This window comes from Zingiber officinale, chromosome 8A (genome assembly GCF_018446385.1).
Source record: "Zingiber officinale cultivar Zhangliang chromosome 8A, Zo_v1.1, whole genome shotgun sequence".
Classification (NCBI taxonomy): domain Eukaryota; kingdom Viridiplantae; phylum Streptophyta; class Magnoliopsida; order Zingiberales; family Zingiberaceae; genus Zingiber; species Zingiber officinale.
Genome location: NC_056000.1, coordinates 58,758,342 through 58,784,535, shown reverse-complemented (window position 1 = coordinate 58,784,535; position 26,194 = coordinate 58,758,342). Strand labels below are relative to the sequence as shown.

General features: G+C 34.7%; 2 protein-coding genes and 1 pseudogene across 2 annotated transcripts; 2 read left to right on the top strand and 1 right to left on the bottom strand.

The window, feature by feature from the left end:
• The first annotated feature begins 513 nt into the window (after positions 1-513).
• Positions 514-5,933, top strand: LOC122010865 (DNA polymerase alpha catalytic subunit-like). The gene is made up of 8 exons (XM_042567334.1): positions 514-525; positions 724-798; positions 2,910-3,074; positions 3,183-3,266; positions 3,465-3,539; positions 4,695-4,759; positions 5,421-5,511; positions 5,613-5,933. Exons 1-8 carry the CDS (start codon positions 514-516, stop codon positions 5,931-5,933), a joined length of 888 nt encoding a protein of 295 aa, XP_042423268.1.
• Positions 5,934-9,643: 3,710 nt separating this feature from the next.
• On the top strand, positions 9,644-25,719 carry LOC122009183 (DNA polymerase alpha catalytic subunit-like). Its single transcript, XM_042565235.1, has 24 exons — positions 9,644-9,792; positions 9,870-9,984; positions 13,454-13,633; positions 13,722-13,835; positions 13,967-14,086; positions 14,174-14,494; positions 14,592-14,684; positions 18,394-18,512; positions 18,603-18,675; positions 18,793-18,849; positions 19,353-19,445; positions 19,595-19,717; positions 19,806-19,903; positions 20,020-20,065; positions 20,220-20,333; positions 20,416-20,496; positions 23,651-23,758; positions 23,845-23,934; positions 24,023-24,099; positions 24,185-24,404; positions 24,553-24,606; positions 24,710-24,829; positions 24,944-25,018; positions 25,163-25,719. Exons 1-24 carry the CDS (start codon positions 9,644-9,646, stop codon positions 25,310-25,312), a joined length of 2,790 nt encoding a protein of 929 aa, XP_042421169.1. The 3' UTR covers positions 25,313-25,719.
• LOC122013050 lies at positions 21,922-22,097 on the bottom strand (annotated as a pseudogene).
• Positions 25,720-26,194: the final 475 nt, after the last annotated feature.

Here is a 26,194-nt window from a genome sequence, read left to right as displayed (position 1 = left end):
GTGTTGTTTGTCCTAGATTTTTTTTAACACTTATTCCACATGGTCATGATATCTATGTTTTATATTTTTGATTCCTTAGCTATACGTCAAGTGACATTTCAATTTTGCTTATAGCAATACTGTAAATTTTGGTGCTAATTGTGTACATTTTTTTTTTATGAATTCAAGGTTAAAGCAGGCAGTGGTTATCATAGTTGTTGCATCATTGTGAAAAACATGCAAAGATGTGTTTATGCCATTCCAAAGGATTCTGTTTTTGACAGCATAAACATAGCTGGGAGAAATTCTCCTAAGTCTCAAATGTCAGAATCAACTCTTGGAGGAACTCTGCAAGTAAATTTGTCCATCTAAACATGGCTCTTGACTGCCATAACATTTTTTTCTATTGCATTGAGATCTATAAAGTTATTCAAGTTGTTCGTATTCATACTTGTTTCACAGGATATGGCATCAGAATTGAAGAATGAAATAGCACAACAATTGCTTAATATAAATGTGTCAACTTTTAGCATGATGCCAGTTAAGGTGCGTAGAACTTTAACATTTTATTTACATATCTATTATGACAAATAGAGACAATTAAAGTGGGTGCTTTACCACTTATATTTACACATGGGCCCTTTGCCCATAACAATGCTTATATTCCTTTTAGCTGAAGAGATAATTTACTTAGATTTGCATAGTCTTAATTGATGATAATTGATCCTTTCTGAAAATTTTCAGCGGAACTACGCATTTGAACGATTAGATATTCCTTCAGGGGAGCAGTATGTTCTTAAGATCAACTACCCATTTAAGGTACAATTTTTCCTTAAAGGTACTTAAGTAGAAATGCTTGTTTACTTTTATCTGCCTCTTTCTGTATCTCAAGTTAGTCGCCCTTTATCCATCAAAAAGAATACAATTTGAGGCTCAAAAACTCTTTATTTCTATCTGATAGTCAGTTCTCCTTGATTTTGATTATTTTGATTGTTTGCAGTATTTTTTTTGTCTGCATAATTAACTTATTTCATATCAGATATCTCATGTTGGGAAAAGCTAGCGCCTATCGTGATAATACATTGTGATAATCAATCGGTAATTGCTAAGACACAAAATATCATGTATAATGGTAAGTCACAACATATTTGTCGATGACACAATATTATTAGGCAATTGATCTCTAACGGAGTTATCTCTTTCAATTATGTCAAATCGAAAGATAACTTGATGGATCTGTTTACAAAAGGTTTGAACAGAGATCAAATATACTGCATATCAAGAGGAATGAAATTAAACATCTACAAACAAGAAATTCATAGTAGCAACCCAGTCTTATTGATTGGAGATCCTAAGATCTTTCTTCAATGGGACAACGAAATTATGAAAGTTCGTATAAGTATTTAGATGAGTTCTTTTCTCATTCCTAGGATGGAAAAGAGCTATCTACAATATGGAGTGAGGTTAGGTTATAAACTTTTAATGACTCTTATACTTGAAAAACAAAGTATGGTAGCATACTCTTTATTGGAGGTCACCTATATAAGTGTGAAGATGAGCCACTTCAATGAAATACTTATGAATCTAAGATGTTGTCCATGGCCAAAACGGACAAAACATTGAGAACTATAAAGAAGTGAGAAATGTTATTGTGTAGGTACTATTGTTTTGGTTTACATGAACGACTGAGTAGTTCAAGACATTACGTTCACTAAGCAGTCTAGTAAATTTGATGATACTCTATTATGGAAGGTTTACAACCACAAGTTGCCTCTCTTGATGCAATAATCTTTCGATTAAACTCTCTTTAGGTGATAACATGCATGAATTAATTTTTATTCATGTGGGGGACTATTGGAATTTAATGTGAATGAGAATTTAAATCTAGATCGTTGGATCAAAATTGACAAATCTTGTTCACCTAACTTGAAAGGTTTAAGTGTCTCTTCATTGGTTCAATCTGAACCATTGATTTCAAAAACGAAGACATCTAATGAACAGGTATTGTGTCTATTGGGAAGGGATGCAATCTAGACCATCCAATTCAAGTTGGATGGATGAGATATAATTGAACCAAGAGGTTCTTATACCCTTTTGTTTGGTATAAAAAAGATCCCTCACATTCTCATTTTTCATTCAATTTAAAGCAAAGCAAGCATTACATTCCATATTTGCATTTGGAGAGTTCAAGAAACTTCTTCAGTTCGGAGGTCTTGCAATTTGCGGTGCTGCTATTGCAAGATAAAGTTGTTGTATCTTTGGGAGATGGTTGTTGTGTTTTGTGAGCATCATGTGTGGGGCAAATTTGTCTTAAAGAGATAGAGTCCAACTCTAGTCTCGACTTCGCCAAAGCGATGTTATATCGTCATTTTGCCTACGCTCAGATTGCACCACTACTAGACCCAGCAAAAAATCATAAAGCCACTTTCAGTTTCTTGAATGCCCACATTTGTGGTTGCATAGGGTGCATATACCACTGCCTACATTGTTTGGCTCTGCATATTGATTTCACCCATGGTTTATCCCTCTTTCTCAGCTCACTCTGAAATGGAGGTCCATATGCCAAAAATATGCAGCTTCCTAGGCCCCTTTTTAAGACTTTGATAACTAAAGAGGTCATTGGAAAGGTCAACCAAGTGTCTGAGGTTTCCAGCACTATGTGTCTAATGACAATTTTTCTTAAAATCTAATAGTATAATTTCTACTTGCTATAGTGATGTATGCCTCACAGGAAAAATCTGTTAGTTAAAGATAATACTTATAATGTTTGAAAAATTGTCTGGCTTTCTTCTCACACATTTCTCTAGTGTTGTTTGTCCTAGATTTTTTTTAACACTTATTCCACATGGTCATGTGACATTTCAATTTGGCTTATAGCAATACTGTAAATTTTGGTGCTAATTGTGTACATTTTTTTTTATGAATTCAAGGTTAAAGCAGGCAGTGGTTATCATAGTTGTTGCATCATTGTGAAAAACATGCAAAGATGTGTTTATGCCATTCCAAAGGATTCTGTTTTTGACAGCATAAACATAGCTGGGAGAAATTCTCCTAAGTCTCAAATGTCAGAATCAACTCTTGGAGGAACTCTGCAAGTAAATTTGTCCATCTAAACATGGCTCTTGACTGCCATAGCATTTTTTTCTATTGCATTGAGATCTATAAAGTTATTCAAGTTGTTCGTATTCATACTTGTTTCACAGGATATGGCATCAGAATTGAAGAATGAAATAGCACAACAATTGCTTAATATAAATGTGTCAACTTATAGCATGATGCCAGTTAAGGTGCGTAGAACTTTAACATTTTATTTACATATCTATTATGACAAATAGAGACAATTAAAGTGGGTGCTTTACCACTTATATTTACACATGGGCCCTTTGCCCATAACAATGCTTATATTCCTTTTAGCTGAAGAGATAATTTACTTAGATTTGCATAGTCTTAATTGATGATAATTGATCCTCTCTGAAAATTTTCAGCGAAACTACGCATTTGAACGATCAGATATTCCTTCGGGGGAGCAGTATGTTCTTAAGATCAACTACCCATTTAAGGTACAATTTTTCCTTAAAGGTACTTAAGTAGAAATGCTTGTTTACTTTTATCTGCCTCTTTCTGTATCTCAAGTTAGTCACCCTTTATCCAACAAAAAGAATACAATTTGAGGCTCAAAAACTCTTTATTTCTATCTGATAGTCAGTTCTCCTTGATTTTGATTATTTTGATTGTTTGCAGTATTTTTTTGTCTGCATAATTAACTTATTTCATATCATTTGTCTCTACCGATATAACCAAGCAATTACTATGTTGGCTAATGCATAGATAAATCTAGCCCAATCAAGCAGCCACAAATGCAAGAAATAATGAACACATTATGTACATGTTTATTTATAAGGACTATGTTTCAAAGTTACTTCGTAATCTCTCTATTTAGGATTGTTGACCATTCATATCTAGCACACAATTAAGAAAGAGCTGAAAACACATTGAATTTGGGACTATCAAATACATGTTTTTTCAGAATCATCTCTAATTGTTCCTAACTATTCAACATTTAGATTTCCTAGGGTGTTGTGGTGTTGATTCTTTACATAAGATGTGTATATTTTGTAGATAAAGATGTTCCTTATTTCCTTCTAGTCCTATTTTCTTATTGTTATTCTAATAAATATTGAGTGGTTTACATATTGATGCAAACTATAAATTCCAAATCCTTCTCACATTTCGATCATAAACGGAACTACGGTTCACCGCAGGGTATTTTTCCTCTAGTGAGAAGCGGGTCTAAGAATATTGCCGGGATGGGTCTCATTGAGCGCTTTCTGATTTACTCTGGTAGCCCGTGTGAAATTTTCGTGGGGCCAAGTTTGTTACCTTCACAATTAGTCGGTTCGAAGAGTTGGATATATGGTGCCAACTAAAAAAAATAAAAAACATTAAATGAAAATTTTTCATCTTTACTAACTCTTAGGATGTCTTTGATGAGCGCTTAAAAGGTTTCTTACTATCATCCTTTTGATTATAAATGTTGCCCCAAGATATAAAACATATGGCTGGTGAGAACATGACTTGGTTTAATCTTTAAGAGGTACTGTAATGTTTGTATTTTGCTCTAACTATTCTATCTGAAAATTAGATAATATGCCAAAATCACTTATTTTGTGGACTCCACTTCACATGCTGATTTCAATCTTTCAAATCAATAACAGGATCCACCACTTCCAGCTGATCTTAGAGGGAAAAAGTTTCTTGCATTGCTTGGAACACACACAAGGTAAACAATTGAATTGCCTTGAGAGAATTGCGGCCATAAAAGAAACATCAAGATTAACTTATCTTTCACATGTGTTTAGATTTGAAAATTGATACTAAAAGGCACTACTCCTAAGAAATAAATGCTTCTAGGTTTCACATATGTATCATTGTCGTGCTTTATTATTCTCTTGCATGAGTTGATTTAATTGACAAACTAAGGTTAGATGTTGCAGCTTACCAATGGTTATTGAGTGAATGCTGGAGTGGTCAAGTTCATTCATTTTTCTAGCTTCACACTGGTGCGAGTTTGCATGAAATCATTTTCAACTTAGTTTTTTTTGGTGTATGTTAGGCTGCATCTAACAAAACATAATACATGGTAATGCAACTTATATCATTTACTAGACTTATACTTGAGTAATTAGAACAAGAATCTTTTTTCTCTCTAGTATGAGTCACAGGTTTCGCTCTGTGATTGATAAAAATTTGATGTAAACTCTGAAAGTAGGTGATTGTGGAGTGTTTAATAAGCGTATTGCCAAGGGTTTTTAATGATTTTTCATCCAAACTTTTATTTTTCTTAATGCAATAGGTATATTGGACAAAACTATAATATTTGGGTTTTTGCACATTAAGGTTATTTTATAAATTGTAAATTAATTAGCATTGTTATCCTGCAGTTCCTTGGAGTTGTTTATCATCAAAAGGAAGATCAAGGGACCATCTTGGTTGTCGATTTCCAAATTTATGATATGTCCTGCTGGTCAACGGGTGTACCCTCATTTCCATTTTTAATGTTTATTCAGTGTGATTCTGTCTTGATTAAGATCAATTTAATGCGACAAGTTACCATTATATTTGCCGTGAAACAGGTGAGCTGGTGCAAGTTTGAAATAATTGTTGATTGTCCCAAAGATATACGTATCTCCACTTCAAAGACACTGTTAGATCCTCCTGTTGTTGTTACAGCAATAAATTTGGAAACTGTTATCAAAGAAAAGAATAATGGAAATGAAATAGTGACAGCTTCAATTGTCTGCTGTCACAAGGCAAAGGTATGGAAATGCTTTGATAAACAAGCTGACAAGTCAAAGGAATTCTTTCCACCAGTATACTTATTGGCAAGGTTTAAATTAGTTATTTTTGTACTTCCATGGCAAGGTTTTGTTCCTCAATCAGGGCAGGATTGGTAGGTATTGAACTGTCCTTTACTGTGTCATTTAACACACTTCAATGCATTTCAAAATGAATCAAAGTGGCCACTATAAATTTAGATGTGTTTTACTCATTTATTTTCCTTCCACTGAGATTATTTAGTTCTAAAATTAAGACTGAAAATAAGTTAATTGAATTTTGATTTTGTTATATCGAGTTCAAATATAAAGGGGTTGCATTAAGTTGTCAGCCAATATTAAAACTATAACAAATGTTTAATGAATGGATCCATTAAACTATTGTACTAATATTAGGTTGTTCCCTAAAATGAACGCGTTGAAGGGTCTGATTGTAACGTCTTGGCAAGGACGGTTACATCTCCAGAACTTGGGTGTAGTGCTAAATATGTAAGAGTTCGCATTGCAGGATCGGACTATAAATATGTAATGAAGTTGTAAAAGTAATTAGAAAGGGGATAGAATTATAGCCCTTAAGATAATAGTGGCGATAAAAACTATAAACATAATTATCGTATATGTACCGCAACTAGTGTCAGAATGAAAAATGAGGAATACGAGAGGATACATGAGAGTTATGGGTTTAGAACGAGAAATGAAGAAGGGAAAATTATATTAGATTTTACGATAGCATATGACCTTATATTAACTAATACATTTTTTAAGAAAATAGAACACTTAATCACCTTCAAAAGTGGGAATAATAAATCGCAAATTGATTTTTTTATAGTTAGAAAGAAGGATATAAAGATTTGTAAAGATTACAAGGTTATCCCTGGATAAAGTTTAACTTCCCAACATAGGTTAGTGGTGTTGATATATGTCTCAAACATAGTATCAATAGAAAGAAAATATATATGACTTCTAGTATTAAGTGGTGGAAGTTAAAGGATGGAAAGTAAAATATATTTAAGGAGAAGTTAGAAGTATAAGTATTAGGTGAAATATATGGTGACTATAATATGACATGAAATAAGATGGTATCAAAGTTAAAAATAGTAGCTAAGAGGGTATTCGGTGAGTTAAAAAGACATGCACCATTAAGTAAGGAATTTTAATAGTGGAATGAGAAAGTACAGAGAAAGTGAAGGAAAAACGAATAGTTTATAAGAATTATATATTTATAAGAATGAGGAAAAAATTTTAAAATATACAATAGCTAAGAAAGAGGCTAAGAAAGTAGTGAATGAAGCAAAAAATGTCACTTTTGAACGATCTTATCAAATATTGGATAGAAAAGAAGGGAAAAGAGACATTTATAGAATGACTAAAATGAGAGAAAGGAAGACAAAAAGATCTTATTCAAATAAAATATATTAAAGATGAATATAATAGGGTACTAGTAAACGATTAAAAAATAAAAGAGAGGTGGAAGAGGTATTTTCATCAATTTTTTATTGAAGGTTTAGGTGACCAACTTAACTTAGGTAATTCAAGTAGGTCAAATAACTCCTGGAGTTTATCCCACCATGCGTCTAACACCTGTGTACCTGTATTTACCTTCCTCCATATTCATGGGGTCAACACTAGGGGTGCCGTTAAGGTAACGGATTTATCTTTTTTTTAAGTAGGTTAAATAAGTATAGAATTTAAATTTTTATCTTATTAGATGATATTTTGATAGAGGTATGGAAGTGCCTAGGAAAACAAAATATTAAATGACTTACAAAATTATTTAACATGATATTGAAGAACGAAAAAAATGTTTGATCAATGAAGGGTAAGTACTCTAGTTCTCTTAGATAAGAATAAGGGAGACACAAAATTGTGCAAACTATAGAAGTATTATATGTGAAACTTTGGAAAAAAGTAAAAGTAAAAAAATTAAGAAAGGAGACCTTGGTGACTGAAAATTAATTTGGGTTCATGCTTAGAAGGTCGACAATAGAAGTTATACATATAATTAGACAACTAATTGAAAAATATCGGGAGTAAAATCAAGATCTACACATGGTCTTCATTAACTTAAAAAAAGTTTATGACAGAGTCTCAAGAGAAATTACATGGAGAATTTTAGAAAAAAGAGGTGTTAGCGTAACATATATTGAACTAATTAAGGATATGTATGAGGATGTAATAACCAGACTAAAAACTTAGGTAGAGTAATTGAAATATTTTCAATAAAGATAGAATTACATCAAGGATCAACTCTAAGTCCTTATTTTTTTACGCTAATTATGGATGAACTCACTACACATTCAAAACACATGATTGTGGTGTATGTTGTTTACAAATGTTGTTGTTTTGGTAGATAAAACACGTGAAAAAGTAAATGCTAAATTAGAATCTTGGCGGAAAATACTGACAATGAAAAGTTTTAAGCTTACTAGAATAAAGACAACATATATGGAATTTAAATTTAGCAATATTAGACGTAATAAGATAATTGTTAAGATAAGAAATGACAAGTTGCTCGGAACCTAGAACTTTAAATATTTAGGATCATTTTTGCAAAATGTTGGAGGGATTGAGAGAGATGTCTCATATAGAATACAAGCAGGATGGTTAAAATAGAGAAATACGTCGGGTGTTTTATGTGATCATAAAATATTTCTAAAATTTAAAGGAAAGTTCTACAAAACTGCAGTTAGATTTGTTATGTTATATGGAGTTGAATGTTGAGATATGACTCGAGCATATAAGTAGAAGATGAGAGTTGCGGAGATGAGGATGTTAAGTTGGATGTGTGGACATACGAGGATAGACAAAATAAGAAATGAGAGCATTAGAGAGAAAGTTGGAGTTACATCTATTATGGAAAAATTTCGAGAGACACGTTTAAGATGGTACGGGCATGTATTTAGACAATCAATAAATGCTCTAATTAGGTGATCTAAAATTATGACAAATACATATATCAAACGAGAAAGAGAAAAACTAAAAAAGACTTGGTTAGCAACAATAAACAAAATAAAATTTATTTAAGCATAGATGATGATATAGTAGGAGATAGAGCTTAATGATATAAAAGGATCCATATGGACGACCCCATTAGATGGGATAATGCTTAGTTGTTGTTGTTGTGTTGTTATATCATACCACTCTCAACACTCTTCAACATGTGATGAAGTGCGTCAAGATGAATTGAGGAGTTTTACTCTTTAATTCCCTTTCACTTAGTTTTTTTAAAATTTTTAAATGATTAGTCAATTGAATTAAAAATTATGTTGTACTATAGCCTGTCTACAATTGTTACGCTTTGACACACATTAAAGTATGTCGAGATTAATTTATTTAGATTAGTTTAAATCCTTTAATTTCCTTCAATTTATTTTGTTTACTTCTAAAAATAATATTATATCAATTGAATTAAAAATTTTGAAATATAAGTTACAAAAGCGCAACAAATCTCTTGACTAAGTATTGATAGTGAGATATAGTTATTTCAAGGCACACTTTGATGCATACTAAAGGGTGTTGAAGTGGGTGTCTGCTCGATATGATACTCAAAACTAGAAACATCAAGTTTCAGTAGTTGACAGGAAACAACTGAATGGTACCTTTTGGCCGTTTTAGGTGGCATAACATAAATTATTTCAAAGCATGCTTATTTTAATGACTAGTTTTTGATATATATGTTCATTATGACATTTCTCAGCTGGGGCATAGCAAGTTGCCATTTTTCTCAGCATTTATTGTTGTTATTATTGTTCCTAGCTTTATTTGCCTTTGGTTTATTTGGTGCGGTTCTCAAAGGTATTGCTTGAAATCATATACAGATTAACAGTCCTATGGTGCCATCTGAATGGAAGAAGAGGGGAGTGCTTACTCATTTTTCCATTGTCCGCAAAGTAGGAGGCATATCTTTGAAGGATCTGGAAAAGGAAGTTGCTGAAAGAAATTCAAAGGCTGGGACAAGTACATTGGCATTAGAAAGCAGGTAAACTGTTGATTTCTCATCTGTTTTCCCTCTGTACTGCAAACTCACTGATGATTTCCTATTTCTACCTTTTTTAGTGAACGGGCATTACTGAACCGTTTGATGATTGAACTGAATAAATTGGATAGTGATGTTCTTGTTGGACACAATATATCTGGGTTTGACCTTGATGTTCTTCTACGCAGGGCTCAGGTTTGGTTTAAATTTAATTTATAAATGTTTATGGAGTATCAACGTATACTGTTTTAGACTCAGGCCTTTTTATCTTTGATATGTTTTTATTCTTGTGGCAATGCTACTCAATTTATAATGCCTCATTGAAGCTGTAGTTTCTGGAGCTTTTTCTTTCAGACAAGAAAACTGCTATGTGCTTCTATAATCTCTATTCTGTACACTTGAATGCTTGATATGTAATTATGTTATGTCTTGAGGGTATACTTGTTCGCAAGATCAGACATTACCCACTTGTGGCAATATAGGAAATAATTGATTCAGAACCAATTAAAACCAACACAAATACCAATGTAATATAAACTCACTAAATTTTTAAATGCTAATGTGTATATGTATGCATTTGCATGTGAATAGACTAATCTAAACCAGATAAAAGTTACACTATTATCACACCACTCAGATTTGATGAGGGAAGATAACCATAATAGAGGCAGTGGAAAAGAAATCAAACAATTCGAAAAGAGAATCCAACTCGAGTGGGACCGTCATAACCTACACATCCTCTGCCTGCTAATTTGGAAGTCAAAGGAAAAGCAAGAGCATGAACTACATAGTATAGGTAGATCCAAGGAAGCTCAAAAATATCACTTACTAACAAAAGTAAGTGCACTAATATAATCATCTGCTAACAAACGCATAATCAATAACATATCCTTTCACTAATCATTCAACTAGATATAGTCAATAAATTGGGAGTATATACAATACATCCAAAAAATCACCTGCATAAAATAAACACATGACGAGCATATAACAAAACTCCACACAATAATATGTTGCTACGAATGAGTCTTGTGGACAATCAGGGTATCCACTATCTGCGGACAACAACATGCTACCACTATCTAGTCTAGTGGGCAGACAGGATGAGCTAGCTATCTAGCTTCTCAGCGATTGACTATGGGCGACAATACATGCTACCACTATCTGATCTAGTGGATAGTTAGAGCATATAAATGTCACTGTCTGTGGGTTACAATACATGCTACTACGACTTAGTCTAGTGGGTAGACAAGACGTGTAGCTATCTAACTACGAACCGTAGACGATAACACACTACCACTACCTGATCTAGTGGGCAGTCTAGATGTAAATGTATACATGACTATAATAACCAATCAAGTAGTAATGATCCATTCAAGAATAGTGCTCTACAAGCTACACTATGGTCTGGTAATATCATACATATATAAACAATCTAAGCATGAATAACAATGAGATTACATAGATGTGAAAATTGATTTAAAATAAGAACAAGCGACTAAGTATCAAATTCAATAAATAATATAGAGTGGAGTTAAGGTAAGCATATAACTAATGTGTAATCAAATACTCATGCACTAAGGTCAAAGATCTAAGGAGGTCAAAGAAGGAACTACTCATCTCTATTGTAGATCATCCTAACCGTCTTCAAGTCAGATGGTCTACTTCGATCTTGAATCTTACAAGTATAGGATACGAAGCAAAACTAAGTATCAGAATACTCCTAGTAACCATGAACAATTAGATTAATCATTTAGTTAAATCAACCCATGAATTAACTACTTTATTATCTCATCAATTAGTTAACATAACAATTAATTGACCAAGGTAATAAACTTTAAATACTTAGATTTAATAATTTATCAACCTATAAGATCATTACTTATTAATTAACAGATTAATCTATATTAATCAAACCAACCTTAATTATATAATTAAATCAATTTATTCTATCGGTTGTTCTATCTATTAATTGAATTAATCAATCAATTATTATTAAACTTTAATAAAATCTTATCCAAGCCAACTAAATTAATTAACTGGTTGATCTTAATTAATCTAACACCTTAGGCTAAATTAATCAATAACTTAGTTTAATTAAACTAACGTTACCTCTACACATCAATAACAACAACAACAACCAAGGATTATTCCATTATATGTGGTCGGCTATATGGATCCTTTTACGCTATTGAACTTTATCTCTTATTATATTATCATCTATACTTAATAAATTTTACCTTATTTTATTGTTGCTAACCATGTCTTTTTTAGTTTTCCTCTTACTCGTTTAATATGTGTGTTTGTCATAGTCATATCGCCTAATTGGAGTATTTATCTGTCCATCCTTGTATGTCTACACATCCATCTTAACATCCTCATCTCTGCAACTCTTATCTTCTACTCATGTGCTCAAGTCATAGCTCAACATTCAGTTTCATATAGTATAGTAAGTTTAACTGTGGTTTTATAAAACTTTTCTTTAAATTTTAGTGGTATTTTACGATCACATAAAACATCCGACTCACTCCATTTTAACCATCCTGTTTGTATTTTATGTAAGATATCTCTCTCAATCCCTTCATTGTTTTGTAAAAATGATCGTAAATATTTTAAACTCTTAATTTTGGACAACTCGTCATCTCCTATCTTAACAATTGTTTTATTACGTCTAATATTACTAAACTTTAATTCCATATATTGTATCTTTATTCTATTAAGTCTAAAACTTTTCTCTTCTAGTGTTTCTCGCTAAGATTCTAGTTTATCATTTACTCTTTCACGTGTTTCATCTATCAAAACAATATCATCTGCAAATAACATGCGCTACGGTATTGTGCCTTGAATGTGTATAGTGAGTTTGTTCATAATTAGTGTAAAAAGATAGGGACTTGGAGCTGATCCTTGATGTAACTCTATCCTTATTGTACACATCAATGGCTACCAGACAAGGAATGAAGGCCCACGGTTATAGTGTGGCACGAAGAGGAGAAGCTATGATGACTGGAGGTGGATAGTCTAGAGAAAGCAGTGGTGCGGCGAGTCTTGCACTGATGAAGGCATGATGCAAGTACGATGGTGGTGGCGTTGAGGCGGTTTGTGACGGTGGCAACATCAAGCACGACCGCACAAGCGAGCGGCGACAGTGGCGCATGATCAAGGGTGGAGGTTCGGTGTCTGGCGAGCAGTAGTAGCAATATGTGCGAGTGATAGCAGCGATAAAAAAATGCAGCCCGGTGCACGAAGTTCCTGCCATGTTGGGTCATGGAGAAGGATCCATTATACGCAGTCTTACCCTACTTTTTTGCAAGTGGCTGTTTTCAGGATTCGAACCCGTGACTTTTTGATTATAAAGCAACAACTTTACCGAGCGATAGCAGCGATATCTAATAAAATTCTATTTACTCTTATACACTCATATTTATTTATTTTACATTTTATTAACCTATTATTATTAGTTATATTATTACTTAGAGTTAAATTAAATCAAAATTCTTAATCTATTTAGTTTATATCATCCTAAATGTACACACACACACACACACACACACACACACACACACATATATATATATATATATATATATTCATGATATAACAAATTATGTTTGGTTGTATATTATCCCGAGTAAATGTAATGTCAGTCAACCACTTACTGATGCAGGTTTGTAAGGTACCAAGCGCAACGTGGTCCAAGATTGGCCGCCTGAAGCTATATTCAATGCCTAAATTGACAAAAGGAAGTGGTTTCTATGGATCTGGAGCTACTCCTGGAATTATGTCTTGCATTGCAGGTCGTCTCCTATGTGATACCTATTTGTGCTCAAGAGACCTCCTGAGAGAGGTATGTTGAAATCACAGTGCTGGTGCTCTATAATTCATTTCATATGAATTCAAGACTTGTTCAATTTCTGATGAAAACTAACTTCTAGGTAAGTTACTCCTTGACTCAACTTGCAAAAACACAACTAAACAAAGATAGGAAGGAGATTTCTCTGCATGATATTCCTTCTATGTTTCAGTCCACAAAAATGCTACTAGAACTGGCAAGTTGCCCCCCATCTACCTCACTTCATTTCATACTTTTCTCTTACTTAATACTTATGTAATCACACTTAAAGTCTCTGCTTGCTGTTTCAAAGTGCAAAAAATTTAATGAGAAATATGATATTATTAGGTTGAGTATTGTGAGACTGATGCCTGGCTTTCTCTGGAACTGATGTTTCATCTTAGTGTTCTCCCCCTCACTCGACAACTGACAAATATCAGTGGAAATCTTTGGGGAAAAACTCTTCAGGTGGTCTTCTGATTTTAGTCAATGTTTAATGAATCATTGTTAGCCCCAAGTAGAATAGTTTCTAAGGTTCTGTATCTGTCTCCACAGGGTGCCAGAGCACAAAGGGTGGAGTACCTCTTGTTACATGCATTTCATGCAAAAAAGTACATCACACCAGACAAAATCTCTTCATGCACTAAAGAGCTTAATACAACAAAGAGAAAATCAATCAACTGTCAAGATATAAATGAAGATGATGCAAGAAAGGACCATGAATCTATAGATATTGATGTACTTCACATTGATCAAAGCAAAGGGAAAAAAGGTCCTGCCTATGCTGGTGGTTTGGTTTTGGAGCCGAAAAAGGGTTTATATGACAAGCTTATACTGCTTCTTGACTTCAACAGCCTTTATCCTTCAATACTTCAGGTATTTCACTGTAAGCTTGAATGCACCTTTCTTTCTTTCTTTTTTAAATACCATGTACTTCCAGCTTTTGCTAATGCAAATTTCAATATGTATACAGGAATATAATATATGCTTTACAACAGTTGAGCGATCTCCTGAAGGCCTTACTCCTAATCTTCCATCTTCTAAAATTCCTGGGGTGTTACCTGAGGTAAATGACAGATTGCTTTAGGTTTCTAACCACTTTTCTTTAAATGTTCCTACAACACTTGGTGTTTAGCTATTTGAATATTCAAAGAAGAAATTTTACTACAAGAATCCTTTGTCTCCTTGCATATTAGATATTTAGCTCTACAAGGAGCTCAATGTTCGCAAAAAAAAGGTCGTGTTCGGCCTCCAATAGTTATGATTTTATGATTTGTTCTTTTAATTGTCATTTGACTCATTTCTCATCCATTCTCTCCTAGACAATGGTCATTTGTGTTCTTTCTTTCCATTTAAGATTAAGAGGGTGTGTGTTCTTATTGTATTTGTTGGTCACACGTTGGTCGGCTAGAAGGGGGGTTGAATAACCCTGCCCAAATTAAAAGCAAAACCCTTCTCGGATTTTTAAAATAACACTTGCAAAAAATTAAATAAAGAACTAAAAGGTAGAGGCACAGGAATTTTTACTTGGTTACAATCGGGGAGGTTGTTAATCCAATGAATGAATCGCGCTAGTATCTCCTTTAGGCGGAGAAGCCTCTTACAGCAATGACGTACAAGAAATGAGAAGATAAACTAGACAAGAGAAGCGCACAAGTGTAGAATTTGCAATTGCTTGTTCTGTTTAGCTTTTTGGACCAAGGCTATATTTATAGCCTTAGTCGGGGCGCCTGGAAGTGTTCCAGGCGCTTAGAAGAGGATAAAACTTTATCCCTTTCGCTTAGATCGTGTTTGACCGTGATCTGGATAAAATCCAAGTCCCGGTGCTCGGAAGGGTTCCGGGCGCCCCAGACCAAGAAAGTCAACAGCATTGATTTTTCCGGTCTGGGCCCTCTGCTCCGGTTTAGCTCGTCTCGGTCCGGGTCTTCTGCTCCGGCTCCGCTTGCTTGGGTGATCTCGGCCATCCAGAATAGGGCTCACCCGAATCCAACTTCTGACCTTATTGAGCAGGCTCCTGCTTCTCGTCCCTCGGAATCGTCGTGTGCTTCCTTCTCATCCGCCAGCATACTCATCCGCATCTCTTCGTCCCTCGGACGCACCGAGCCCGTTGGCTCTCTCCCGTGCCAATCTTCTCGCTAGCTGCATCTCTTGCTCTCCGAGCAATCTTCCGCTCCGGCTTTTCGTCCCTCGGAAACACCGCACACTTCCTTCTTGTCCGTCGGTGTACTCTTCCGTAGCGCCTCGTCCCTCAGACGCAACAAGCTCGTCTATGCCGTCATTTTCACTAGCTGCGCCTTCTGCTCGACTTCCTGTGCTCCTAAGTTCTTGCACATTTAGACACAGGGTTAAAACACCACAGGATCTAACTTAACTTGTTTGATCACATCAAAACAACCCTGGGGTTCCAATAGTATTAGTATGAATTCTCAAATTATTTAATGGGGATTATAATGTGTTGAATCATTTTCTGTCATTCCTGTTAGTATGTTATAAATCCAAATGACATGGATCATGTGGCCCTACTTGTTCGCTGATTAAAAAATTCCTCTATAATGTTTACTTCCTATCTCAACATGATCATTAGTAGAATAAAACTAATCATTAGCATGACAACACTCTCAGATCAGATTGTCGATTAGTAGAGAACAAATCAGCACATGGTGAATTATATTTCACAATGATGGGCAAATTTGACATATCGAGATCAAAAAGCAATATCCTACAGGGCTTGTGGAGCCAAGCTAGTCATATTGTTGTAACTTTTAAAACAACTCTAGGTTTAAATGTATTAGGCCAAAGGATTGATAGACCATGTTTTCATGCTTCATGTTCATACTGAAAATCAGAAATTAATTATGCTTTTATCCTTTGGTTCCACAAAATTGTTATTCTTGTTGAGAACCTTTTAGAATAACCAAATTGATTGTGACACTTATTCACAATCATTTGGGGATGTACCTAGGGATGACAATGGGTCGGATTTAAACCTAGTCCTGTATTAAGCCCGCCTCATTCAGGATGGGTTTAAACCCGGTTAAACGGGTTACGGGGCGGATTTAAAACCATTGATCAGGTTTAGAAGCGGGTTCAGGACGGGTTACGGGTTACGGGTTTCAATGAACCCATCTCGTATATAATAATAATAATAATAATAATAATAATAATAATAATAATAATAATAATAATAATAATAATAATGTTTTATATTTATATTATATAATATAAAATATACAATAATAATAACTTATTGTTAACTTGTCTTTATTTTTTAAGCTTAGCGGATTGGCGGGTCTAGCCCACTATGGACCTGTTGGGGTTTGAGTGGGGTCGAGGCGGGGCGGGTTGAAAAATTAGGCGGGGTGAGTCTGGGTTCGGGTCCATTTTTTTCTAGCAGGATGGATTTAGGCCGAGTTTGGCCAATCCCAGAACTCGCCTCGTTGCCATCCCTAGATGTACCTTGCCTTGAATGTGTAGGAGGGCACAATATTTACTTAAAAATTAGCTTCAGTTGACTTAGATCTTGATTCTTGATGGTAGTATCAATGCGCAAGTCAAAATTTGAAGGTTGAAGAGAGGATAGATCCCTTGTGAATTTCACTCACATAAGGGTAGTTGATTCTAGGAAAACCAATTCTAGAAGTTCAGTTTCACCATGATGATTATTGGCGCGCTAAATGGAATTCATACTTTTTACCTTTATGTTAAACTATGTGAAGGTAATCTATCTCGAGGTATCCAATATTCGCTTTTGGAGTGATATCAAGGTGTTTACTCAAACGTGATACCTACTTTTTTTTTTGGTAACCTTACTAAAGTGATCACTTTCTTAGGAAGACTTTGTCACGGTGCCCCACAGTCCTCTAGGTGCTATCCCCTACTTCGTGATACCGAATTTTGGCAAATCCATTAAGTTGTGTGATAGCCAATAGTGCCCTCGAGAGGTCTTGGACTACTTTTGTGAATAAGCCCAATCTCAATTTTTATGGGTTGAAAAATTAGGTTCACTTTTTGGTCCTTCCCTGCATTTTTGTGATATGAGAATGCACGCTAGTGTCATAATCATGTATGCACAATAAAGTCATGGTCACGAGATAACATAACATGCAATAAAAAAACAATGAATTAATTAAAAAAGCATCAATAGTGCATCGGACTACTCTCTAGTTCTATAATTTAAAGATTCACTCCATGGAGATGGAGTTACAACCAAAAAACGAGAAAGAAGACATTCTACAACCCAAAATCAAGGAGAAAAAGAGAAGAGAATGCTCAGTTGTGAGCTGGTCGTCATCTTCGGAAGGATCTCCAAGCTTGACAGTGGACGGAATCTCCGACGGTTCCTTGGAAATGACACTTCTCTAGGGTTCCTTGTCACAAGGAAACCCCTTTGATGCCTCAAAACAAGCCCCATATGTCCTTTTATAGCCGTCAAAGCCTCCATAACCTTCCAAATTTGATTCGGCTTTCCAAAAGTGTCAAGGCGCTGCCACCGTACCACAGCCATGTGGAAAAACATGGTCAGGCCATGTCGGCTACTAGAAGTCTCCTCGGTGAGCACCAGAAAAAAAACACGGTTGTGCTTAAAAGCACAATCATACTGTGTTTCCCTCGGGAAGTCTGGCTGTTGTTCCGTTTCATGCCAACTCTTCAAATGATGCAGAACTTAGTATTTTTCTGTATTACATGCTCTGGTGAGCAGAACTTAATATTTTTGTGCATAAATTTCTGCAAGCTGCTGCTGTTTTTATTTACTTGTTCTGATATTATCTTTTCAGTTGATGAGGGACTTGGTTGAGAGAAGAAGAATGGTTAGATCATGGCTTAAGACTGCTTCTCGTCTGAAAGTTCAGCAACTTGATATTCAACAGCAAGCACTGAAACTTACTGCCAACAGGTCCAGTGGCTTTAAAATGTCAAACTAGATGCTTGTTGCTCAGGTTGCATTCTTCCTATGTCTAACCTTTCTTTAAATGATTCAATTCAGCATGTATGGTTGCTTGGGCTTTTCTAACTCTAGATTTTATGCCAAACCACTTGCCGAGCTGATAACGCTGCAAGTAAGATTGTCTTTGTTTGATTTTTGAACATAAACTCTTTTATAGAAGTTCCAAACATATGCCATGTTGGCTGCAAAACCTCTTATCCAATTTCTACTCCATATATATATTGTGCAGGGGAGAGAAATCTTGCAAAGTACTGTTGATGTAGTCCAGAACAACTTGAACTTGGAGGTATGGCTGTTTCATTTAGTTGTAGTCAGTAATGCTGTATTGTTAAATGATTATTTGAGAAGTGTTGTTATGTGATTCTGCATTTGTGATTATTCACATTGCTTGGCTTCCCAGTCTTTCCTTCTTACTTCCAGTCAGATTGTCCTCTAATACCCTCAATATTAGAACCCCTTAAAGTTCAAACTACTTCACCCGAACAATTATTTGAGTCTTTCCAACCTCTCCCAATCAAAGATAACTCCCATTGCTCTTTACTGTGGTATTCACCCACTTCCTGAATGCAAATATCTTTCCAGAACCATCAATCAAATCTTTGAAGACCCTTGAAATTCATATTACTTTTTCACCTGAACAATAATGACCCTCCCATCCTTTTGCCTGGAAAGATAACAATATTGAACGAATTTCCATATTGCTTTTCACCGTGGTATTATTCACTTTACTTTCAGAAATATAATTTTCTTTTGTATGCAATTATGTAAAGGTTTATGCATGATTTACAGGTGATCTATGGGGATACAGACTCAATCATGATTTACAGTGGGCTGGATGACATAAATAAGGCAAGGGCAATTGCTGGCAGAGTGATCCAAGAGGTTAGGCTTGTCCAAGTTTACATAGTTCATCTCCAGATCTCCTTCAGTAGTTCTGTAATGCGATTATCTTTATAAGCTAGTTATGAGTAATCAAACCATTGCGAGTACTGATTGCTAATGTTAATTTCTTGATTCTTGTCCTTCCACAGGTTAACAAGAAATATCGCTGCCTAGAGATTGATCTTGATGGCTTGTACAGGAGAATGCTTCTATTGAAAAAAAAGAAATATGCTGGTGTCAAAGTGCTTGTCAAGGATGGAATGCCATATGAGGTCAAGCTTGATACGCTTAGTCTTTTTTTTTTCTTGATTCTGTATCATTCCAAGGCCATGCTGATTTAATTTTGCATGAACAAGGCAGGTGATTGAATGCAAGGGCCTTGATATGGTTCGCCGTGATTGGAGTTTGCTTTCAAAAGAAATCGGAGATTATTGTCTCAGACAAATTTTATCTGGAGGGTGATATGACACTTTTCATCTTTTCTATCAAAAAATATCTTTGGTATTATAGTTTCAACTGTATCTTCCAAGTTTAACTTGTATTTTTTGAACCATTTGATTTTTTATCATTACAGAACTTGTGAAAATGTTGTGGAGTCTATTCATAGTTCTCTCATGAAGGTACCCAATAGATGTACAAGATAGATCAGGCTCATTATTGCCGGGGATTGTAAACTGGCATACATATTTTTTGAGCACGCTGGTTCATTGTTTTATCTGATTTCAAAATTGTTTGAAATTAGTCTGACTTTGGCATTTATGTCTCTATAAACAGGTGCAAGAAGACATGAGAAATGGTGAAGTAGCACTTGAGAAGTATGTTATCACAAAAACATTGACAAAGCCGCCAAAAGATTATCCAGATGCCAAAAGCCAACCACATGTGCAGGTTAGACTTTCTTTTGGAGTGTATTTGTTTTGAAAAGTTTATTTGGTACTGATTCACTAGTTTACTTGAATATCATCTTTAGGTGGCTTTAAGATTGAAGAAAAATGGCCACACGGGATGCTCTGCTGGCGATACAGTTCCTTATATCATCTGCTGTGAGCAGGTATAGGCTAATGTTACATGTGTCATGTTTATGTTGTGGTAAATGGAAAATTGACTTGACCATAAGGATGATAACTTCAGATCAACAGTAATGCTGATGCCAAATCCTAATTTGCAATCAGATTAATGATAACTTTCTCAGAATAAATATGGATTTTCTTAACATATGTATCATTTAAAATTGTAATATTAGAGTTGTATATGTGATTGTATACTTCGAAATTAATCATGATTGGGAACAATTTAAATTAAGTGATCAATTCATAAATATTTGGCATAGATCCTTTTAAAAAAGGGCAGCTCCATGCACGAAGCTCCCATTAATGCAGGGTCTCTAGGAAGTGTTTATTGTACATAGTCTCACTTTGTATTGTAAGAGGTTGTTTTCACGACTCAAATCTATGATCACTAGGTCACGACATCAATTTTACCGTTAGACTATATTAATGAAATTAAAATTTGTTTTTATATTTTTTAAAATCAATTAAAATTTCTTAATTAGAATATTAATGTGTGAAAAATATAAATATAAAAAATGTCTAGTATCTATGTAATGATAAACAGAATGTTATTCCTAGCTATGTGCATGGTTTAAAGTGCCGTGCCGAAACGGCCGAAACGTCTGGTTCCGCTTAGCGACCGACACCGGCACGACCTCGGCACCAGACCCACGACAAGTGCGACGTGTTGCGTGACCCCATGGTCACAGCAAAGGGGCCGCTCGACCCTGCAACAGTAGCGGAGAGGTCGCATAACCCTTCTGCTGCCGTCGTGAAGGCATCATGCGACCTTGCGGTCACTGCAGAGGGGTCACACAACCAACATGGTCGCGCCGAAGGAGTCATGCAAGTGCCGGCTTGCGAGTGGTGTCGGATTTCAGATTTTTTTTAATTAAACTTAGGTTAATTTTTTTAATCAACTCCTAGTTATGGTGGAGATAATCTAAAGAGAGTTTATTAAACTCTAATAAAATTATATAATCAATTTTATATTTTATTTATTTTAATTTAAAAATTATAATAAAATTTTTATTTATTTATTTATCTATTTTCATATCTTTTCCTTTTTTTTTAAAGATTATTTTTTATCTTGTTTATTTTTTAATATTTTAGTTTTTAATTAATATATTTTATATTTAAAAAATATCGAAACTATATCGGCACGATACGGTACCGAAATCGTATCGTTCCAGTTCAGGACCGAAACCTCGGCACGGGTCGAAATTTTAAACCTTGGCTATGTGTTCATCTATATATATATATATATATATATATATATATATAGTTTCCATTCCTATATTGTTATTAATATTTCAGACTTTTTAGTCACTTTTAATTATGACTAGCCATCGCGCACACGCGTTGCATGTGTAATATAATACTTGAATACGTGTAAATTAGTACCCCAACCCATAACTTGGACTTGGAAAAGGTACGCTAGGCCCATGCAATAGTGCAACGCAAAGGCGATGTTTGAAAATTCCAACAAGCTATTATAATGGACTCTCCCTTATAAAAAATTAATTTAATTTTTATATTAGATATTAAATTGATAAGAACAAATACTATACTTGATCTTAGTCAAAAGAGGCATAAATTGGACTTGGTAACGGTGCGTCAGGCCCATGGGCGATAATCGAGAACCTCAGTAGCAAGCTATTATAATGGGCTCTCACTCATATATAAAAAATTAATTTAATATCACACTTGTTCTTAGCCAAAAAGTCGAGAAAAGTATGCTTTCTAATTCGTCGACCCAAGATATTTATAGAAGTTTCTTCACGTGCGGTATTGCCCATCCTAAGATGTGGGACTAAAGAGAACCATGACAGTGTACATTTTCTAATTGATTTATTAAAAAAAATTCTCAATAATATCCCGTAGCTGAGTTTCAAATTCTAGATCCCTAATTGATTAATGAGAAAAATTTTCAATAATACACTATAGTTGAGTCTCGAACTCTAGATCCCTAATTGATTAATGGAAAAATTACTAATAATACGTTGTAGTTGAGTTTTGAACTCTAGATCCCTGATTTATTAATGACAAAAATTTCCAATAATATACTGCAACTGAGTCTCGAACTTTAGATCCCTAATTGATGGGTCTATTGAAATTACTAATAAACTTTGAAATTATTTTCACTGTGAAAAGAAAAAAGGATATTAACGTAATTTAATTTTGGGCTTTACCAAATTAATTGAGAGTTAGTTAGTAAAGGGTGTAGATTCTTAATCAAATAGTAAGATTAAGTAGAGTTTTATACTTTTATTCATCGTCCCACGGCTCACACAGCAAAAACCCTAATTGATTATCTAATCTAATTATTTCTTTGCTTTTTATTCTCTACTCAATATATGGAATTATTCTGCATGGTAGTTTTTTAATTTCCTTTTTGATAACCTTACACATCCTTAGTAGCATTTTACATTTCATCTTTGCCACACTAACTTTTGTTTGTGCTTTTCTAAACTCTCAACATTAAAAAGGGCAATTCGGTGCATGAAGCTTCCACTAATATGGGTCCCGGGGAAGGGTCGAAGCACATTGGGTCTATTGTACGTAGTCTAACTCTACATTGCTAGAGGCTATTTTTGCGACTTGAACAACTTTATCGTTGTGCCAAGACCCCTCTTCTAGGGCCCATAAATAGGCTAATTGCACTATGATTTTGTAAATTTTCCTTTAAATCTAAGAAGCACACAACCATCACACCAGATTATCTTATCCGTTCTAACATTTTTTTATTCATTCTAACTACTAATCTTTTAGCACATTAAGTTGCCTTATATTCTCTGTGATTTCCTTGTTTTAAGTAGATATTGGATTATTTAAGATTCTTAGAGGGAAAATTATTAAACACCTTTGATTTCTAATTTTTCATGAGTTTAAATTGCATACAATTTTTGCCACTCTATTATTACCAAATTGAAGTTTTAAAGATTCTAATTAATCCATATTAATTTTGTTGATATATCCACAAGTTTGTAATCATGGTGAAGAAAGGATAATCTGTAAGTGTTCATCATCTATTACCAAAATAAATAAAATTGTTATGATATTTAATTATCCAAAGATATGAAGGAAAGGATAATCTGCAAGTGTTCATCATCATCTATCTTGACGTCATACTAATTTTGTCTATTGTCTTTTTAGGAAAACTTCTCCAGTTCTACTGGAATAGCTCAAAGAGCTAGGCATCCTGACGAACTGAAAAAGGATGGTGGTTGGATGATTGATATTGACTATTACTTATCACAACAGGCTTGCTACCATTTCTCCAAAAACCAAAAGAAGTTTAGCATTTGAAGTTGTATTCTATGTGATAAATTGATGGCTTCTTTTGACAGATTCATCCTGTTGTCTCGCGGTTGTGTGCTTCAATTCAGGGTACTAGCCCAGCACGTTTAGCTGATTGTCTAGGACTTGATTCAGCTAAGGTGCAACTTCTAAAACCAAATGGGTCTTTCAAAGTGTTTTCTATGTCTTTGCTTCTTGACAGACCATTTCATATCTTATTATGTACAGTTCCAATTTAAAGAACCTGAGTCTGTCGGCCAAGATCCTTCTAGCGTGCTCTCATCCATAATAGATGTTGAAGAGAGGTAGGTAGTTTATATGAAGGGAGCACAAAGTAGCATCAATTAACTGTTAACTATATTATCAAGTATCAATGTCAAATACTTGCAGGTATCGTGGCTGTGAGCCTCTCAGGTTGTCATGCTCCAGTTGTTCCAGCACCTTCGATTGTCCTCCTATTTCAAGTTTACTATCTTCAATTCACAAGAAGCCATCTGATTCTCAAGCAGAAGAGCAATCAGATCCTAATTTCTGGCAAAGGATGCGTTGCCCAAGGTGCCCTGACCATATTGAAGTGTGCAAGTTTTCTCCTGCCATGTTAGCTAATCAGGTTCGACTAGTGTACTAGTGCAATGTTTTTCTTTTATGTAGTGATCTAGTAGTTAGATCTGTTACGTAAACATTTTGATTACCAGGAGAGTTCGTCCTTTGCTAAATTGTTTCACAAGATGAATTTTCTACTGTATCTTTTTCTGCAGGTGAAAAGGCAAGCTGACAATTTCATTTACCTATATTATAAAGGATTGATGATGGTAAAATACAAAGTGTTTCAGTTTTTCAATACTCATGAAAATATAATGTTTGACGTCCTTCGCTAGCCTTCAAGTGTATAAATGACTACCTTGATTTTCTCAGTGCGATGATGAAATATGCAAGTATACCACACGCAGTGTGAATCTTCAGGTAATTGGCGACTCTGAAAGAGGAACAGTTTGCCCAAATTACCCACACTGCAATGGCCATCTCATAAGACAGGTATGACCATTGCAATTTTACAATATCATGGTTTAAATCTTTACTCGGATTAATTAATCTGCATAACTCAACTGCTAGAATGCTAAAAGCTGTTGTCTAATTTTCACTAAGCAGTACACAGAGAAAGACCTATACAAGCAACTATCCTTTTTTTGCCATGTCTTGGATGCTTCTAATTTTGCCGAGAAGGTTAGTGTTCCACTATATGCACTTTGACTTCATGGTATCAAATTGTGCAGCTATCTACCTATGAGTAATGAAGCTCCTAGGTGTTCACGCTTTTTTCTTTTCAAAAACAACATACAATTATTTATGGGAATGCTATGGCTGCAGCTGGACCAAAATGTTAAGCTATCTATTGAGAAAGAGCTTGCTGTTATCCATCCAGCAGTAAGTCTGGCAAAATCGGTGATCCAGAAGATCCGTGACCGGAGTTCATATGGATGGGTGCAACTTAAGGACCTGTGCATCTCAGTTCAGTAGATCTGGGAAAATGGTAATGTCAATCTCTATGATTGGCCACCTTTAATGACCGTTACTTCTAACTGGATCATGATATTCAATCTCTGACCGCTTAAGAATCATTGCCAAAAAAAAAGCTCTCAGGAAGAAGTTTGCTACAAGTTGACACAGTGGTTCTTGAAGCATGTCAGAACAATGGTAAATATAAATCATAAATTATTTGGATGAGCTCAGCCATTCGTTCTTCAAGATTTCACTCTTCTGCAATACGATTCTTCCAGCTTGTATGTTAGTCTGCTAATATTCAATTTATTTATTCTGCAATTTGTTTGAACAAAGGATAAACTAATCCATATGACTGTTTTAAATTTGGTGAAATGTATAGTGATATTTTTATATTGTGAATGAACAGAAACTAGTGCTCAATATGTTTGGTTAGTGAAGTTGCTTATGTCTAAGGCAAATCAACAGTCTGTCCTACTGCAATCCATCCGTCCCAGGATTGAATTGTTTTTAACCAAAAGCAAGGAAAATTACATTATGGTTTTTCATCATTCCACATGTTTTGATCTGTTTCTATTACTAATTTTGATTTCTTGAGCTATGCCGTCTTATTGTGGTTTGGCTCCTTGAGACTTTAGGTTTGTCCCCAGAGTTAAGAGGTCCAAAATTCCATTATCTTTACATTGAAATGTGGATGGTGGGATGGAAAAAAAATAATAAAAAAGGGAGATATGCAATGAATTTGGTGTGGGGAAGGATAAATCTTCATTGGTTGATGTGAGCTTATGACTAGACTTTACAATTGTGAGGTTGTTCTGACCTTGCGCTCGCGGCTAGGCATGACCTTTTACTACACTTTATAAGTGATAGACTTTACTACACATGGATCTTGACGAACTT